General features: G+C 40.2%; 5 protein-coding genes across 6 annotated transcripts; all 5 read left to right on the top strand.

Moving 5' to 3' along the window:
- Positions 17 to 3,275, top strand: LOC104707829 (probable disease resistance protein At1g15890). Its single transcript, XM_019228617.1, has one exon. It carries the CDS (start codon positions 133 to 135, stop codon positions 2,686 to 2,688), a length of 2,556 nt encoding a protein of 851 aa, XP_019084162.1. The 5' UTR covers positions 17 to 132; the 3' UTR covers positions 2,689 to 3,275.
- LOC104707828 lies at positions 3,343 to 11,562 on the top strand. Its single transcript, XM_010424261.1, has 2 exons — positions 3,343 to 9,845; positions 10,108 to 11,562. The coding sequence occupies exon 1, from the start codon at positions 3,600 to 3,602 to the stop codon at positions 5,661 to 5,663; it is 2,064 nt and encodes a 687-aa protein (XP_010422563.1). The 5' UTR covers positions 3,343 to 3,599; the 3' UTR covers positions 5,664 to 9,845; positions 10,108 to 11,562.
- Positions 12,404 to 14,776, top strand: LOC104707827 (basic leucine zipper 10). 2 transcript variants are annotated; one of them, XM_010424259.2, is made up of 7 exons: positions 12,404 to 12,845; positions 12,966 to 13,047; positions 13,391 to 13,577; positions 13,681 to 13,756; positions 13,847 to 13,972; positions 14,073 to 14,434; positions 14,561 to 14,776. In XM_010424259.2, the coding sequence occupies exons 1-7, from the start codon at positions 12,417 to 12,419 to the stop codon at positions 14,580 to 14,582; spliced, it is 1,284 nt and encodes a 427-aa protein (XP_010422561.1). In that variant the 5' UTR covers positions 12,404 to 12,416; the 3' UTR covers positions 14,583 to 14,776. The 2 variants fall into 2 exon arrangements, with proteins under 2 accessions (XP_010422561.1, XP_010422562.1); XM_010424260.2 differs by having other exon boundaries at positions 14,520 to 14,708.
- Positions 14,834 to 17,261, top strand: LOC104707826 (putative clathrin assembly protein At4g02650). The gene is made up of 3 exons (XM_010424258.2): positions 14,834 to 15,749; positions 15,883 to 16,731; positions 16,848 to 17,261. The coding sequence occupies exons 1-3, from the start codon at positions 15,080 to 15,082 to the stop codon at positions 17,135 to 17,137; spliced, it is 1,809 nt and encodes a 602-aa protein (XP_010422560.1). The 5' UTR covers positions 14,834 to 15,079; the 3' UTR covers positions 17,138 to 17,261.
- Positions 17,628 to 18,139, top strand: LOC104707825. The gene has a single exon (XM_010424257.2). It carries the CDS (start codon positions 17,661 to 17,663, stop codon positions 18,018 to 18,020), a length of 360 nt encoding a protein of 119 aa, XP_010422559.1. The 5' UTR covers positions 17,628 to 17,660; the 3' UTR covers positions 18,021 to 18,139.

Genomic DNA, 19,144 nt, shown 5'->3' with positions numbered 1-19,144 from the left:
TGAAGACATTGACTTTATGTGTATTCCTCTTCTCTTTCCCTATCCAGTTTCTTCTTTTGGATTTTCTTTTTCTTGCGTCTCCTTGGCAGTAAACAACGTACGGTTGCTTTTCTAGAAAGTTATTTGAGCAAGATGGGAAACTGTTTAGCGTTTGAGATATCCTGCGATCAAGTGTTGAATCATGCTTGTGGCTGCTTATTTGGTGATCAAAATTACATTCTCATGATGGAAGGAAACCTCGAGGCTCTGGAGAACACTATGCAAGAACTCGAGGCAAAACGAGATGATCTGTTAAGAAGAGTTGTCTTAGAGGAAGACAAAGGTTTGCAACGGCTTGCTCAAGTCCAAGGATGGTTTTCAAGGGTAGAAACTGTTGGGTCCCAAGTCAATGATCTGCTTGAGGCTAGATCAGCTCAAACTAGAAGATTGTGTCTATGCGGATACTGTTCTAAAAATCTCATCTCAGGCTGTGATTATGGTAAAAAGTTAGCCAAGAAACTGAACGAAGTTCAAGGACTTTTATCGAAAGGAATTTTTGAATTGGTGGCAGCGAAAGGTCCTGCACCTAAGGTGGAGGAGAAGCATATACAAACCACTGTTGGTTTGGATACGATTGTCGAAAGCACATGGAACCACCTCATGAGCGATGGACGCAGAAGTTTGGGTCTTTATGGTATGGGGGGAGTAGGCAAAACCACTCTCTTGACTCGTACTAACAATAAGTTCCTTCAATTGATGAGTGGATTTGATATTGTGATATGGGTTGTGGTCTCCAAAGATTTGCAAAACGAAGTCATCCAGGAGCAGATATTGGTAAGACTAGGTCTCGACAAGGAATGTAAACAAAAAACCGAAAAGGAGAGAGCCGCTTACATATACAATAATCTTAACAGAAAGAAGTTTGTGCTGTTATTGGATGATCTATGGAGCAAAGTAGATTTAAACAAAATAGGAGTTCCACCTCCAACTCAAGAAAATGGATCCAAGATACTTCTCACCACTCGCTCTATAGAAGTTTGCAAAGATATGGAGGTTGATGAGACGATGGAAGTTAAGTGTTTGTCTCCAGATGATGCTTGGGATTTGTTCCAAAAGATAGTTGGAGATCAAACCTTGTTAAAGAGCCATCAGGAAATTACCGCACTTGCTAGAAAAGTTGTTGAGAAATGTTGTGGCTTGCCACTTGCTCTTAATGTCATTGGCAAAGCCATGACATGTAAAGATACTATACAAGAATGGGAACATGCCATTCATGTGCTGAATTCGTCTAGCCTCCGCTTTCCAGGCATTGAAGTAAATCTTTTTTCCGTTTTGAAGTTCAGTTATGATAGTTTGAAGGATGAGAAAGTCAAATCATGCTTTCTATACTGTTGTTTGTTTCCGGAAGATTTTCAAATTGAAAAGGAGGAACTGATAGAATATTGGATATGCGAAGGATTCATATATGGAAATGGAGATGAAGATGTAGCAGCTAACTACTACCAAGGTCATGATATAATTGGTACGTTACTTCGTGCACATTTATTGATGCATGGTGATTTCTCAAACAATGTGAAAATGCATGATGTGATACGTGAGATAGCTCTTTGGATAGCGTCTGACTTTGGAAAACAGAAAGAAACACTCTGTGTTAAAACCGGTGTCCAGTTACGCCATGTACCGAATGACATCAACTGGAAAGTTATGAGACGGATGTCTTTAGTAAGTAATAAGATTGTGGAGATATCTTGCAGAAGCTTCAACTGCCCCAACCTTTCAACCCTATTACTCCAGAAAAACAAGTTGGTGAATATTTCAGGTGAATTCTTTCGGTTTATGCCAGCACTTGTGGTCTTGGATCTTTCGGAAAATGAGAGTCTTTCTTGTTTACCGGAAGAAATATCTAACTTGGGTTCGTTACAATATCTCAACTTATCATCCACGATGATAAAATGGTTACCAGTTGGTCTCAAGGAGTTGACGAAACTAATCAACCTGAATCTGGAGTATACTAATCAACTTCAAAGTCTTGTTGGGATATCAACAATTTTACCAAATCTTCAAGTGTTAAAACTGTTATGTTCTCGTGTTTGTGTTGATGACAGATTAATAGAAGAGCTACAACTCTTGAACCAGTTAAAGATTTCAACAGTAACCGTCGATGATGCCAGGATTTTGGAAAGTATACAAGAAGTGAAGCAACTGTCAAGTACTATCCGAGGTTTATGTCTCAACAACATGTCAGCTCATGTTGTTAGATTAAACACGGTGGCTCTAGGTGGTCTTCACCGCTTTATAATTCTGGACTTCAAAATCTCTGAGATAAAGATAGATTGTTGTAAAAGCAAAGAAAGTAATGCGGGGATTTCACCAATGTGCACAAGTTCTCAAGGCTTTAAGCACCTCTCCATTGTTCAAACATTCGAGTTGGAAGGTCCGATGGATTTTACATGGCTGTTGTTCGCCCAAAATCTCACGTATCTATCTGTAAGGGAGTCATTGAGCATAGAAGAAATAATAAACAGAGAGAAAGCAATAAGTATTACCAATGTGCATCCGGATATTGTAGTACCCTTTGGGAAGCTGGAAACTCTTGATGTAAGTCTTATTGCCGAGTTAAAGGGAATCTGCTGGAATCTTCCAGCTCTTCGGACTACCCTGAAAAACTTCACTACCATTGACTGTCCAAAGCTGTCACTGAGTTACTGAGACACGAAGAATAATGGATGGCAAATTGGAAGCACGTACGAGACTCCTAAACACCTTATATTACAGATCACAGCTGTAGTCCTCCTCTCTCTCTCTCTCTCTCTCACTGGCTTGATTTTCACACACTCTGTGTAACTGTATCCTCTATGTTCTCAATTTCGTTTGTGTTTGTTGTCTAGTTGCATTTTCCTTAGTTGCACTTCCCAAAGTGAAAGTGCAACAGAGCTCTGAAGGGAGCAGACAACTGTGAAGTATCACAGAGGGCTGATGTGGAGAAATATTGTGAACGTGATGACAAGATGCGTGGGAAGGAAGGAAGAAGAGATCAAGATATACTCGAAGATATTGAGAGTATATTTGATAAGAAGAGATAAGGGAAGATATTTTCTTAGAGATAGGGAATATTTCTTTTTAGCTAGGATACACAAAGATCTAGGTTAGAGATCGTTTGTGGGGTTATAAGTAGGCGTGGGCTAGCCACAAAAAGAGCTAGCACTCGTGGGATAAAATTTGTGAGATTTGTATACCTTCAAGCAAATACAAAAAGCTTTGAAGGTGAGTGTGTTTTAACTCTTTTAGATCTACACAGGGTGTTGTGTTAGATAGATAGGAGAGTGAGCTTAGTTTCAAGTCTTGTAAGAAACAGAAGTTTTTATAAGATTGATTAAAGCGTTTGCTTGGCGCGTTCCAAGTGTTTTATTCTGTGTGTTGTGTTCTCTATACCTTAACAATTGGTATCAGAGCAGACACCTGATAAAAAGTTCTGGTATCTTTTTCAACAGGTGAGATCTTGCGACTAGGGTATGGAGAAATCTCTGGAGGTTGTTGCGTTACAAGGACCATTGAAACTGGATCCAGAATGCTTTGGTTACTAGAAAGTCTCAATCAAGCAAGTCATCTCAAGCATTGATATGGAAGCTTGGTTTGCAGTGGAGGACGGCTGGTCTCATCCAACTGAGAAGAATGAAAAAGGCGAACTGGTGCAGAAACACAGAAAGAAATGGACAGCTGAAGAAAAGGCTGAGTCCAAACACAACTCACAGGCTCTGTCAGTCATCTTCAAATCTCTGCCAAGAGACATTTTTAATCAAGTTCAAGGTTGTGAGTCAGCTAAGGAGGCGTTGGACATTCTGGTCGTCACATTTGAAGGCACATGCCGAGTTAGGCGCACAAGGTTGAACAATCTTGCATCTGACTTTGAGAACTTGCAAATGACTGAAACTGAATCTGTGGCAGATTATAGTAGCCGGTTGAGTGGTATTGCTCAAGAATCTGTTATTTTGGGCAAACGATACAAGGACAAGAAGTTGGTCAAGAAATTCCTCAGAAGTCTACCTGACAAGTTTCAACCGCACAGATCTGCTATTGATGTGTCTTTGAACTCTGATGAGCTCAAGTACAATCAAGTCGTTGGGATGATACAGACGTTTGAGATGCAACTAAAGAAGAAAGAGAAGATGAATGCTAAGTCATTTGCTCTTAAAGCTATAGAGGAACAGAGGTTTGCTGAATCTCAGGAGCTTGAAGACGAAGAAAAGTTGGGTCTGTTGGTTAAGAAGTACTTTCAGAAGATGGAGAGAGGTCAGCGGAAGGGAACTACGTCACTCACGAATGCTGATTTTGACAAAGGGTTCAGGAAAGGTGATAAACCAGAGCGTCAATGTGCTGAGTGTGAAGGGTATGGACATTACAAGGCTGAGTGTCCAAATAACAAACGTAAGAATTCTTTGCAATGTTATGGGTGCAAGGGCTTTGGTCATACCAAGACTGATTGTCCCTCACAAGGTAATAAGCAGAAGTCCTACATCACATGGATTGAAAGTGATTCTGATGAAGAAGACAACAAAGGTGAAATTCTGAACAACTTTGTGGCTTTGCTGGGAGTCATCAAGGAAGACGAAGGAGACGAAGCTCTATTGTTAGAAGAGGACTTTGACAAGAAGATGGAATCTGACTCCGATGGAGAGGAGGCTGGCTTGTCAATGGAAGATCAGATAGGGCTTCTTATTCAGACTGTTGTGCAAAAGACCCAAGATAACAGTGAGCTGTCAGCCGAGAGAGATACTCTTCAAATGAACGTTGCAATATTGTCTAAGGAGCTGAGTGAAGAAAAAGCCAAGTCTCTGCGTCTTGAGAAGAAATTGGAGGATCAACTGAAGAACATCAGGATGCTAAGTAAAGGAACTAAAGATCTCGACAACTTACTCAATATTGGACAATCAAGCACCGCAAAGTGGAGTCTGGGGTATCAAGGAATCAAATCTGACAAGTCAACGCAATTTGTTAAAGGGCAAAACACTGAGCCAAAACTCAAAGAACAACTTGTTGCATCAATCGCTCAACATAATCAGTTACCTAAGGTGAATCCGCATCACAGGCGGATGACTATGCAACGTGAGTTGCCTGGAAGACAGTCATATGGGTCACACAACTATCAACAGCCTGATCAGCGCTCTGTTAGTCTCAGCAGGAGAAGAGGATGCTGGTACTGTGGTCGTCTTAACCACTATAAGGCCCAATGCTACAAGTTTCAGAATCGTGTGACAAATCTAGTGCAGAATTATGGTTTCTATCCAGCTATTAGAAGAGTTAGTCAAGGGTATGTCAGGAAAGATGATCTCTACTGTCATGTTGCATACACAGCGGATAGAACTGAGGTTGATCAGGCTAAATGGTACTTTGACAGTGGATGCTCCAGACATATGACAGAAGCTCTTGACAACTTGTCTCATATAGAAGATGTTGCTGGTGGAAGAGTCACGTTTGGAGATGGAGGTAAGGGGACAATCCGAGGAAAAGGTGCAACAAGTGGTGACACTCAACCACATCTGAAGGATGTGTTCTTGGAGGATGGATTGAAGGCCAATCTGACCAGTGTGAGTCAATTGTGTAATGAAGGCTTGGATGTTACGTTTACCAAGAAGGACTGCAAAGCTGTTGATCAACAGGGGTCTGTCAAACTCAAAGGAAGATAATCTGGAAATAATTGCTATATGTGGAAATCTGAAATGCAATGTTTCAATGCAACTGCGGAGCTAGACACCGAGTTGTGGCATCAAAAACTTGGCCATTTGAATGTTCGCACAATGCTGAAATTGGAAAACCAAGAAGTTGTACGTGGACTGCCCAAGCTGAAGAGTGATCCACACTTTATATGTGGTCCATGCAACAAGGACAAGGAAATCAAAGCATCTCATGGGTCTGTAACAGACATCCGCACAAGCCATCCTCTACAGCTTGTCCACATGGATCTGATGGGGCCTATACAAGTTCAGAGTATATATGGACGATGATTCATCTTTGTGATGGTGGATGACTACTCTCGCTACACTTGGGTAAGGTTTCTTTGTGATAAATATGATACTCTTGAGTGCTTTCGTATTCTTGCCTTGTAGATTAAAAGTGAGAAGTGCTCAATCAAACCATTCGAAGCGACCATGGTGGTGAGTTTCAAAACGACAAGTTTGAACAATTCTATGGGCATCAAGGCATCACTCATCAATACTCTGCACCAAGAACTCCCCGAAACAGAATGGTGTTGTTGAACGTAAGAACAGGACGTTGCAAGCGATGGCAAGATCTATGCTGCATGGAAATCAGGTTCCTCATCGGTTATGGGATGAAGCTGTGAACACAGCCTGCTATATCATCAACCCTGTGCATGTTCGCCAAGGAACCAGTAAGACTCCCTATGAGCTTTGGAAAGGGAAGTCTCCAACTGTGCACTATTTTCATGTGTTCGGATGCCTCTGCTATATTCTGAATGATAAGGATCATTTGGGTAAATTTGACTCCGAAAGTGATGAAGGCATCTTTCTAGGTTATTCCGGACATAACACTGCCTTCTGTGTTTACAACAAATGTCTACGATCTGTTCAGGAGACTGTCAATGTAGTGTTTGACGACACCTCCTTCCTCCGGGTTGCAGTGGTGCCCATTGTCTCCGACACGGACCTGGTAACTGATGCTGAGAAGTCTGTGCCAGAATCTGCCACCCCTGTTGTCTCTGACAGGCCTGTGTCAACTCACGATTCAGTTCCTGTATCTTCTCATGTTCATCGGAATCACTCCTCTACTGATGTTATAGGTGCGATTCAGGGGGGTAGAGTTACCAAAGGGAAGCAGATTGACTTTGCTCAGCTGGCTGGGAAGAAACAAAAGGTTGTCATTCCGGAGTCTGTCTCTTAGGATTCTGCTGTAGTACAGTTTGCATGTTTTGTTTCGTTTATTGAGCCCAAGAATCACAAGGAGGCGCTTCGTGATGAGTTTTGAGTTGCTGCTAACAAGATGAGCTGGAACAATTTGAACGTAGTGATGTTTGGGAACTCACTCAACGTCCTGCTGACGTCAATATAGTAGGAACAAAGTGGATATTCAAAATAAAAGTGATGCTAGTGGCTGCATTATGAGGAACAAAGCAAGGGTTGGTAGCTCAAGGTTATTCTCAGATTAAGGGTATTGACTTTGATGAAACCTTTGCTCCGGTGGCAAGGTTGGAATCAATTAGGTTTATGTTTGGTATGACATGTGCGCTTAAGTTCACCTTGCATCAGATGGATGTTAAAAGTGCCTTCCTAAATGGAATATTGCAAGAGGAGGTTTATGTTGAGCAACCAAAAGGCTTTGAGAACGCACATCACCCTGAGCATGCTTATCGACTGAAGAAAGCCCTGTATGATTTAAAGCAGGCACCACGAGCATGGTATGAGAGGTTGACTACGTTTCTAATGGATCATGGATACAGTCGAGGGAGTGTTGACAAAATGTTGTTTGTTCTTAACAGCAACAACGACCTGATGTTTGTTCAGATCTATGTGGATGACATTGTTTTTGGTTCCACTTGTCAACCTCTCGTAAAACAGTTTGTGGAGAGCATGTCTCAGGAGTTTGAGATGAGCATGGTGGGAGAGCTAAGGTACTTTTTGGGATTGCTAGTTAAACAATCGGCTGATGGGATCTTTGCATCTCAAAGTACTTATGCTAAGGAGCGTGTACAACGCTTTGGGTTGGAAAAGAGTAAAGAAGCCAAGATTCCCATGGGCGCTAATGACAGACTCTCCAAGGACGAAGAAGGGGAGGATATAGATGAGAAACTATACAGAGGAATGATTGGAAGTCTACTGTATTTGACTGCTAGCCGTCCAGACATATGTCTGTCAGTAGGGATCTGTGCACGCTATCAAGCTAAGCCAAAGATGTCACACTTACTAGAAGTAAAGAAGATCATCAAGTACATCAAAGGGACATTGGACTTCGGTATCTACTATACCAAGGATACCAATACCAGTCTGAGTGGGTATTGTGATGCTGATTGGGCAAGATCTGTGGATGATCGTCGCAGCACAAGTTGAGGATGCTTCTTCATGGGCAACAACCTAATATCATGGCACAACAAGAAACAAAACAGTGTCTCTTTATCAACTGCTGAGGCTGAGTACATTGCCTTAGGAAGTTGTTGCACACAACTCCTTTGGATGCGGCAAATGACTTCTGACTATGGTATGGATTCTGATACTCTGTTAATTCATTGTAATAATTTGAGTGCAATAAACATCTCTAAGAATCCTGTGCAGCATTCTAGAACTAAACACATAGATATTAGACACCACTTTGTTCGTGAATAGTTGAGGCGAAACTTATCGAGATTGACCATGTGAGCACTGATTTTCAGGTGGCTGATTTGTTTACCAAGCCTTTGGACTTTAACAGATTCATTAATCTGAGAAAGTCTATTGGTGTCTGTGAATTCTAATCTCTTTCTCTGAGTTGTGTTGATCTAAGATAGGAACATGAGTTAAGACAGATCATAGAAATCCTGGAATATATAGAAGATCAACACTCTGAAAAAGCTGTGGGAAATAGCTGTCTGTCATGCCGGTCTATCCATCCTGTTAAACGTTGTTATGATTTAAGGAGGTCAAAGAGCTGTGAAGAGACATGCACATTTATTCTCAGGTTCAATAACCTGTTGAAAGTCAAGCCTAGAATCAGTGACTGACAAAATCAAATGATGTCACTGAAGTTCAAGGTGATGAAGCAGCCATCAAGAGGCTGAGTGGAATATATACTAAAAAAAAAAAAAAATGATGTGCTCTTCAAAGATATGATCTCCAGCTGCCTTAACATGTTATGATGGGCTAAAGACTAAAGGCATGCCAGTGTGAAAGACTACCCACATGCAACAATTCTCTGATCTCTCAAGAGGTTGTGATAGTTCCTAATGAAGGTTCTGAACAAGTAGTTGACACGACAGAGGTATGATTAGTGTTCTGATTTCTATGTTAATAAAAAAATAATAATAATAATTAAAAAAAATTGCTCATGTGTGTTTAATTCTCGATCTGGGTCCCTTAGGGTTTATCATTAGTGGCCTAGTGGGTGTGTGTATCCGTGTTTGATTCATGAATCTGATAAATTGGATCATAAGAAGGAAAGAACAAGGTTTATTGGTGCATTGTCATTAATTGTGGTTACATGAATTGGCAAGAGTATGTGGTCGAAAAAGGAAATAGATGCAGTGTACACTGATGGTTAATTGAGTATTTTCAGGATTGCCTCTTATTTTTTGGGCCGGGACTGAGCAGTCCATTGATTCTCATGAGCGTGTATAAAAGGAGCGGCTAGGGTTTTGAGCTTCTAATTTTTCTCTCCTCTGATTTTGCTCTCTAACTCTTGATCACCATGAAATATGTGTTTAGCGGTTTCCACTATGATTCTAGTTCGGATGAGGAGCTTCACACCCCTCCGTTAGCCCTACCTCCGCCGTCTCCTTATGTCTCGATTGATCCTACCACGGCGATGGTCATCTACGAACCTCGAGATGAATCACCTACAACAACTCCAGTGCCGGCGGACCCCTTGCCGAGGCCAGCTATTGTCGAGATGGATCACAACACATGCGACTCTTCATCTTCTCTGCCAAGGAAGGTGCGATCTCGTTATCCGGTGGTTGATCTCACTGGTGACGTCCTTGTGCCTACTTTGTCGAATAAGGGAATCTCGTCCCGGCTGCGTAAACGACAATCAGTTGCTGATGCGGACAGCCGCGACTCCAAGTGTCCGTCTCTTGGAAAGGACAAGGGCGTGTCCTCGTCTTGCGGTGCTCCTTCAAAGGAATTTGACTCAAAACGGTTCATATCCGCTGATGCTGCTCGAAGGTATGGTTTCTTTGCTTCTCGAACCATTGCTGCTGAGGTTTGCTACTCTCTGGGAGTAGATGATCCAGCTAGGGAGCTGCTTGATCAAGCTGGTCTGTTGAAAACTGTCACTCAAATCGGGTCTTATGATTCTGATGTTGTCTATGAGTTCTGGGCAAATCTTCCAGCAGTTAAGGTTGAAGGGAACTTAGTTGATGTGCTTGTTAGAGATTGGGTGTATGAGTTTTCACCAAGCCGCATTAATGCCTTGTTCGGTCTTCAGGTGGTTGATGTACGCGAACAAAGACTACAGACAGCTGCGATTCTGGAGGAGGATCTTGCTCTCTTTCTATCCGGTGGCAAAGTGAAGACCTGCAAGCAGCTGGTGTCAACGGCAATCAAGGACCCGGTGATCAAGGATTTGCATAAGATATGCTGCAGCAACTGGTCTCCCACGGTGAATACAGGGTACATTTCAGCAAACAGAGCCATGGTGATCTACATGATCATGCATCGCATTCCGTTTGATTTTGGGAGAATGATCTATGATCAAATCATACAGTTGGGTCTGCAAGCTCAGTCAGGGTTTCGTCTACCGTTTCCCAGTCTTATTCATCAGCTCTTGGAAGCTCAGCGCCCTGTTCCGAGTCTTCAGCAACAAGACACGAAGAAGACAAAGGGGAAGAATATTGTGTAACGGCCTGCGGAATCGGTTCTTCGCAGTGGTAAGTCTGCAGAGCGCAAAGCCATCCGGTTGGCCATTCAGATTCTGCAAGATACCTCTTGGAAGCTGGTAAGTAATCACATCTCTGTGTGCACTTCGAAGTATTCATGATATTTTTGACTAAACTATGCCAACCAAGCAGGGGGAGATGAGTCTGATTCAAATGTTTGAGGGGGAGTCTGAGCTGAGGGGGAGATGTTTGAGTTTTTTTATTATTTTATTCGCTATTTTTATTTGTTGCTTCCTGTAGTTTTTTTTCTTTCTATGCTTTAGACTTGTGTTTGGAAGTTTTTAGTGTTTGAGACTTGTTTTTTAATTTGTCTGATAATTTGGTTGGTCTCATTGCTTCTTTGGTGATAACTTATCTGCCTGATGATTTTTTGAGATACACTGTTGGTACAGTTGTGTCTGTGTTTTGGCTGCTGGTGTTTGTTTGTGTTTTTGACAGGATAAATGCAATGGATGCTTGTTTGACAAGTTCAGTCAAAAAGGGGGAGATTGAAAGTGCAACAGAGCTCTGAAAGGAACATGCAACTGTGAAGTGTCTCAGAGGGCTGATATGCTGACGTGACATGACGTGCTGACGTGGAGAAATATTGTGGACGTGATGACAAGATGCGTGTTAAGGAAGAAAGAAGAGATCAAGATATACTCGAAGATATTGAGAGTATATTTGATAAGAAGAGATAAAGGAAGATATTTTCTTAGGGATAAGGAATATTTTCTTTTAGTTAGGATACACAAAGATCTAGGTTAGAGATCGTTTGTGGGGTTATAAGTAGGCGTGGGCTAGCCGAAAAAAGAGCTAGCACTCGCGGGATAAAAGTTGTGAGATTTGTATACCTTCAAGCAAATACAAAAAGCTTTGAAGGTGAGTGTGTTTTAACTCTTTTAGATCTACACAGGGTGTTGTGTTAGATAGATAGGAGAGTGAGTTTAGTTTCAAGTCTTGTAAAAAACAGAAGTTTTTATAAGATTGATTAAAGCGTTTGTTTGGCGCGTTCCAAGTGTTTTATTGTGTGTGTTGTGTTCTCTATACTTTAACACAAAGTTCCAAACTATTGTTCCAAAACATTGAAAATTCATAAACTATTTTTTTTTCGTTAACAGGTTTGTCAATTGTCATCTCTTAAATAGTTAAATTCAAACATTGAAGTTGTTTCTTCTGTGTGGTATATATGTAGTTTTTTTTTTTGTAACTTTGCAATAATTAAAAATGCTGCTTGAATATATGTTTTCTTTAGGTTAGTCTATTGTCATATATAGCCAACATAGTGATGATTTGTGTTTTTGGCGACATCTAAGTTAAGGTCTTTTGGTTTATGTCCAGAAAAAGAAATTCCATAAATCCGTTATAAGATTTTGATTTTTTTTTTGTTAATAACCGTATAAATTTACGCGCGAAAAATTATAGTTCGTTAATCATTTTTAGAAACTTTTGTATATATTATTATCATAACTAACAAGAATTTCAAGTTTTGGATTAGAAAAAAAAACCATAAATCAAAATAGAGTGAACTTCAATTTTTTTTTGTGCCTAAAATTTTCATATGTTACATTATTGATAGATTAAAATTTAGTCTAGTGGTTTATGTTAATGTCCTTGTTATATATCACCCACTAGTCAATTGAATCAATCAAACTTTTGATGAGTAAACTAATAAATCAAATAATAATGTTGGCATTAAAAAGTTACTTTTATTCATACAAATATTAGTGGAGCGTTATACGAATATTAATATTATAATACTATTAAAAAAATCAGAATATGTAAAGAAATACCAATATATTTTAATTTTGTGCGTATATAGAAAAAAAAAAAAAAAAAAAAAAAANAGAAGAGAATATTCTAATGTGGGTGGACCTAAATGCAAATAGGCGGAAGTACCGACAAAAAGAAAGTGAAGCGAGAAGAGATGATGAACAGTATCTTCTCCATTGACGATTTCTCCGATCCTTTCTGGGAATCACCTCCGATTCCTCTTAATCCCGATTCTTCCAAGTCCGTTACGGCGGCTGAGGACCAATCGGAATGGACTTTCGAGATGTTTCTCGAAGAGTTTTCTTCTTCGGCGGTGAGCTCTGAGCCACTTGGAAACGACGCGATCGTCGGTGTTTCTTCGGCCCAGTCTCTTCCTTCTGTTTCTGGACAGAACGATTTCGAGGAGGACGATAGCCGATTTCGCGATCGCGATTCGGGGAAGCGGGATTGTGCTGCGGCGACGGTGGTTGATGATTACCATCGTGTTCTCAAGAACAAGCTTGAGTCTGAGTGCGCTACTGTTGTTGCTCTTAGGGTTTGTTTGTTTAATCTTCTTTTTAGTTTATCTATATTGTGTAATTTGTGCGTTATTTTGATTTGAATCTCAAGCTTCTCATGTTCTATGTTCTATATGCTCTCCTTTGTTTTTGCTCAGGCTGGGTCTGTGAAGCCTGAAGATTCGACTGGCTCTCCAGAAACTCAATTTCAACCAGTTCAATCAAGTCCTCTTACTCAAGGTAAGAGCCCTTTTCTTGTTATCATGTGGATGATCGAAGATTACCCCTGTGGATTCGTATTACTATTTTCTCGTCTCTGCTATGAATGTTATGTTAAGGAATTGTGCTGTCGAACATGGAACATGGTAACCTTTGTTTGTTGTTGTTGTTGGATCATGCGACTAATTTTATTAATCAAGTTTCAATCTTTTTGTGACTTTTTGGAAGACTTTAATAAGATTAGGGTTGACATGGATTCTTGTGGTTAGTTCAATGTTTCTGTTTGAAATCGTTATATCAGCGCTACTATTGATCTTTCAGATATCTGTTTGAGGCTCACACATAGTAAGTTTAATGGTGGTAGGTTCTTTGGTGGCCCCAGGAGAAGTTGGTGTTACTTCTTCCTTACCAGCTGAGCTGAAAAATACTGGTGTACCAATGAAGCAGGTCACTAGTGGATCGTCCAGAGAATATTCTGATGACGATGACCTTGATGAAGAGAATGAAACCACTGGTTCCTTGAATCCAGAGGATGTAAAGAAATCTAGAAGGTAATGATTCTTTTTGTCCAACTTCTTTTCTTTTGAAGCTTACCGCTTTACCTTTACAGTGAAACAGTTTTAGAGAGCCTTGTTCTTCCTTTAATGTTTGTAGGATGCTGTCAAATCGAGAGTCAGCTAGGCGATCTAGAAGGAGGAAGCAGGAGCAAACAAGTGATCTCGAAACACAGGTTTTGTATCATATCCTCTTAACACTTTATTATTATTTTTTTTTGTGTCGAACAATATTAATGAGCCTGCCCTAATTTCTATTTTTGTAGGTTAATGAGCTAAAGGGTGAACATTCATCACTTCTTAAGCAACTGAGCAACATGAATCACAAGTATGATGATGCTGCTGTTGGAAATAGAATACTAAAAGCTGACATTGAGACATTAAGAGCTAAGGTAAGAAGAGTTCAGCATTCTTCCCCTCTCCTTTATTCTGAACTTCAACTACCCTTATGTTTTTTAAATATGATTATAGTAATTTTCATGTTATGTTAAGGTGAAAATGGCGGAAGAAACCGTAAAGAGAGTAACAGGAATGAATCCTATGCTTCTCGGGAGATCTAGTGGACATAACAACAACAACAACAGAATGCCATTAACTGGTAACAACAGGATGGATTCTTCTAGCAATATTCCAGCTTTTCAACCACACTCCAACCTAAATCATATGTCAAATCCAAACATCGGCATTCCAACCACTCTACCTCCAAGACTCGGAAACAATTTCGTTCCTCCTCCATCCTTGAACTCCCAAACCAACTCCCAGTTGCAGAGAATAAGAAATGGGCAAAATCACCATGTTGCTCGAAACGCCAACCCTTACGGCTGGACTACTGAACCTCAGAACGATTCAGCATGGTAAGCTAATCAGTGGCTCTCTTTTTTTTTATAAGACCATTGAACAATTTTTTTAAAAACATTTCTATGATCCATGTTTATACAGATCAGATTCCTGTTTCCCCCATTTTTTCGCTCATTTTACAGGCCGAAAAAATGCGTGGACTGATGAAACAAGAAGCTGCGTTCGCACTGTATTAATGCATCTGCATTTGTAATTTGTAAGTGTTATAAGTAAGTTATGATCCATGAGAAAAACATTTTGTGAAAATACAGTCTCATGGCTTTTATACAACAGTCCTTGTCTTATATAACATTACAAGATTCTTAATAGAAAGAATCGTGTTTCTATTTCTAGCTTAATGACAGAGTGGCGATCTGTTTTTTTATCTAAATTAAAAAGAAAAGAAAGGTCAAATCATATCATATCCAACATGCTTTTTCTAATTATTCCCCTGTCATTAAATTCCGACAACCTCGGCGATTTCCGTGGTAGATCGATCAAGCAACCACATTTTCTTTCTTTCTGAAAGACAAAAACAAAAAGAAACAGAGGAGAAAACGAGACGACGACAACCAAGTAGACAAAAGAAGGCGTCGTTCTTCCCTTTTTTTCTCCTCTCTCTCTCTCTCTAGTCTCTCCTTTACGGCGTACGTTTGGTCAAAATGGGTTCCAGTAAACTGAAACGCGCCATTGGAGCCGTGAAAGATCAAACAAGCGTAGGATTAGCCAAAGTTGGAGGTCGAAGCAGCTCTTTAACGGAACTCGAAATAGCCGTCGTGAAAGCCACGCGGCACGACGAGTATCCAGCAGAGGAGAAATACATCAGAGAGATCTTAAACCTAACGTCTTACTCACGCAATTACGTTAGCGCATGTGTGGCAACTCTCTCGAGACGTCTCAACAAGACCAAGAACTGGTCGGTTGCTCTCAAAACCTTGATTTTGATCCAACGGCTGTTAGCAGATGGCGATCGAGCCTACGAGCAAGAGATCTTCTTCGGAACAGGACGAGGAACCAGGTTGCTTAACATGTCTGATTTCAGAGATGCGAGTCAGTCTGATTCCTGGGATTACTCTGCTTTTGTTCGGACTTACGCTTTGTATTTGGACGAAAGGCTTGACTTCCGGATGCAAGGAAAGAGAGGGAAACACGGCGGTGATTGTGATTCCGGCGGCCAGGAAGATGATCATCAAGAAACCAAAACCGATATTCGGTCAAGAGCTCTTGTGGTGAAGTCTAAACCGGTCGCAGAGATGAAAACAGAGAAAATTTTCATTAGAGTACATCATTTACAACAGCTTCTTGATCGGTTCTTAGCTTGCCGTCCAACAGGTAATTAATTAATTTACTATTTCAAATTAGAGATGTGAATTAAGCCATCCAGGCCTCTCCATTACAATCTCTTTACTTGGAACCCACGTATTTTAAAAACTTTCTTGGTTAACAAGTTAGGTCTTTGCAACAGGTAATGCGAAGAACAACAGAGTGGTGATTGTGGCTTTGTATCCGATAGTAAAAGAGAGTTTTCAGATATACTATTACATAACAGAGATAATGGGAGTATTTATAGATCGATTCATGGAACTAGATATTCATGATTCGATCAAAGTCTATGAAATCTTCTGTCGAGTTTCTAAACAATTCGACGAGTTAGATCCGTTTTACGGATGGTGTAAGAACATGGGAGTTGCAAGATCTTCAGAGTATCCAGAATTGGAAAAGATCACACAGAAGAAACTTGATCTCATGGATGAGTTTATCAAAGATAAATCAGCTTTAGCTGCACAAACAACAAAATCATCATCAAAAAAGTCTGTGGAGGAGGAGGAGAATAAAACAGAGGAAACTAAAGAAATTCAAGAAGATTTAAACTCCATTAAAGCTTTACCAGAACCGGAACACGTCGAAGAAGAAGAAAAGATGGAAACAAAGGGAGATGTTGAGGAAGTGGCTTCAAGACATGACCAAGAGGGTGATTTGCTGGATTTAACGGATGAAGCAGGTGCAACAGCAGGAACTGTTGGTGACAGTTTGGCTTTAGCGTTGTTCGATGGAGCCGTTGGGACTGAAAGCGCCTCTGGACCAGGGTGGGAAGCGTTTAACGATGATTCGACAGATTGGGAGACGGCATTGGTGAAATCGGCAACGAGATTGTCGGGACAAAAGAGTGAGCTTGGAGGAGGATTTGATAGTTTGTTGCTTGATGGAATGTATCAGTACGGTGCAGTTAATGCTGGGGTCAAAACGTCTACTGCTTATGGAAGTAGTGGAAGTGCGAGTAGTGTGGCTTTTGGTTCTGCAGGAAGACCAGCAGGTAAAAAAATATTTATAATATTGTTATTATCATAGTTTAAAGAGTGAGAGGTCCTACAAATTATTTTGAGTTCAATTTGGTTTTGACTTTTGATTTTGATGTAAATGGTGATGCAGCCTCAATGTTGGCATTGCCAGCGCCGCCACCGACAACCAACAGAAGCACCAGTTCGGTAATGGTTGACCCATTCGCGGCATCGCTAGAGGTGGCTCCACCAGCGTACGTGCAAATGAATGATATGGAGAGAAAACAAAGATTGTTAATGGAAGAACAAATAATGTGGGATCAATACAACAGAAATGGAAGACAAGGTTACATGCATTTCGGACAAAACCAACAACAACAACAACAACATTATCAGCCTCCATACTCCATGGGACCTTATTCTTACACACCTCGCTATTGAAGTTATATAAACAAAAAAAAACAAAAAATCACCACTGAAGAGCTTGAAAGAAAGGTCCTTTTTTGTTGTCCCTCTAACATTGTAAACTCTTTTGGTCATTTTACTTTGTTAACTTGTAAGACGAATTAAAGACAGAAAAGAAACATATACATATATGATGTGTCTTTTCTACTTCTGTTAACTATATAATCTTCCGAATTTTAACACTCCAAAAAATCGTCTAAAACACATATTAATTATTAATAACAATATCTTGTAATATAGTTTTGAAATTGGTGAACAAAACCTCTATGAAGCTATATCATAAATCAAACGTATACGTACTAAGCGAAACTGATGAAACATTTGAAACCCCCAATTTTTAATGTTAACAAACATCTTAAACCCCCAATTTTAACATAGTAAACTGAAAGTTTTTTTTGTTTTTAATGCGGGACAAGTTTCAAATCTTCATGTCCACTATATATAAATGTCTAATTTTCACTTTGTATCTTCACAGAAACATCAAGATAAGCCAAAAGCAATGAAGACTTCCATGAGCATCGTGGTTGTCTTCTTCTTTGTGGCCTTCTACGCCATCTCTGCTGCTTCCTTAAACCCTGAGGAAACTTGCATACGAAGAAACATGGACAGGTCGCGACCGCCAAGCTCTTCATTAGAACCCAATAAGTCAATGTTCGACTCTCTTAGGGACACTTTGTGCAGAGACATGGGTCGTGCTGTCATGTTCTATGTGAGGATAAACGGGAAATTTCCATCTCACTATGTGAAGGCGATGTGTAATGTGTTTGGAAATGATGAGAAGAAAGTGAAGGAGTATGTTATGGAGAAGTGGTTGGGAGGTTCGAAGCTCGTGTCTAATATATCTTGTGCTATTCATTGATATGTTCTGTGATTGACACTAAAAACTTAAGACACTACTACTATGATTTTGTATTTTAGACTTTTAGAGTGGCTACCGGTTAAAGAATATGATACATTACCATTGATGTTGAAGCAATTAATTGTCCAAATTAAAAGTTCCTTAGCTAGTATAGTAACAATAAAAATGATTACATAATTTCATCTGATAAATATAGATGGGGCTCTAATACTAGATTTACCCAGTTTATTCTTTGCAGAATAGTCTGCTGTACACACAAATTACATGTTAGCTATATTTACACAAATTCTAAAGACAAGCCTGTTGGTTATTGTCAAATCGACGCGTTTTTGTCTCGCTTTGTTGTTTCTCCATTGGGCAACAACATCTAATCTGCAAATCAGATGGAGAAGAATCAGATGGCTTTGATCTACCTCCTAGGTGCTTCCGTCCTAGTTCTAGATGACACTTCTGACTCTAAACTATGAAGCTTTTTTGAGTGAAGCTTTCAATATATCATCTGGAACTGTCCATGAAAGCAAATGTCCAGCTGAATCACCGCTCAGTAATTGCTTCAGGTCGATCGTGAGATGCAGAGCTGTAACTGGTTTCTTATGAAATTTCAACTCCTTGTGTAGAAGCAACTTGTATTCTGGCACCTGATCCCCTAAATGTATCCCTACTGTTATGTTGCTAGCAGGTTTGTTCTCGGCACTCACCGGATCAGTACAATGTACCATCTGCCACACTCTAAGTGCCCCGCTTTGATGACCAGTCACGTACCAGGTTGTTTCCAGCCAGTCAGAAAACGTTGAGCCTATTACTGATACTATCAAATCTGATGGTAATTGCGATGTTTTAACCACAGCAAGGCAATCGCCATTGATGCTCCAAACTGCAAGTAAATTTCCAGCAGCAGTTATGATTTCTCCTGTAAGGTCATTTATGTAGATTGCTGAAATGGGAACCGGAAAATTAGGAAGCTGCCTCACAAAACTTAAAGAACTGAGATCCCATATGATAACTGTACAGTCATCTGAACCGCTTGCAATCATCATGTAAGGTTGGCTTACACGTAGACAAGTGACCTTGGCTGTGTGTGCACAAAGGGATTTCTCTAACCGTAAACGCCGTGAACCACGCAA

Source organism: Camelina sativa, chromosome 8 (genome assembly GCF_000633955.1).
Source record: "Camelina sativa cultivar DH55 chromosome 8, Cs, whole genome shotgun sequence".
Lineage (NCBI taxonomy): Eukaryota > Viridiplantae > Streptophyta > Magnoliopsida > Brassicales > Brassicaceae > Camelina > Camelina sativa.
The sequence above is the reverse complement of the archived record's forward strand: the minus strand, read 5'-3'. Positions and strand labels throughout refer to the sequence as shown.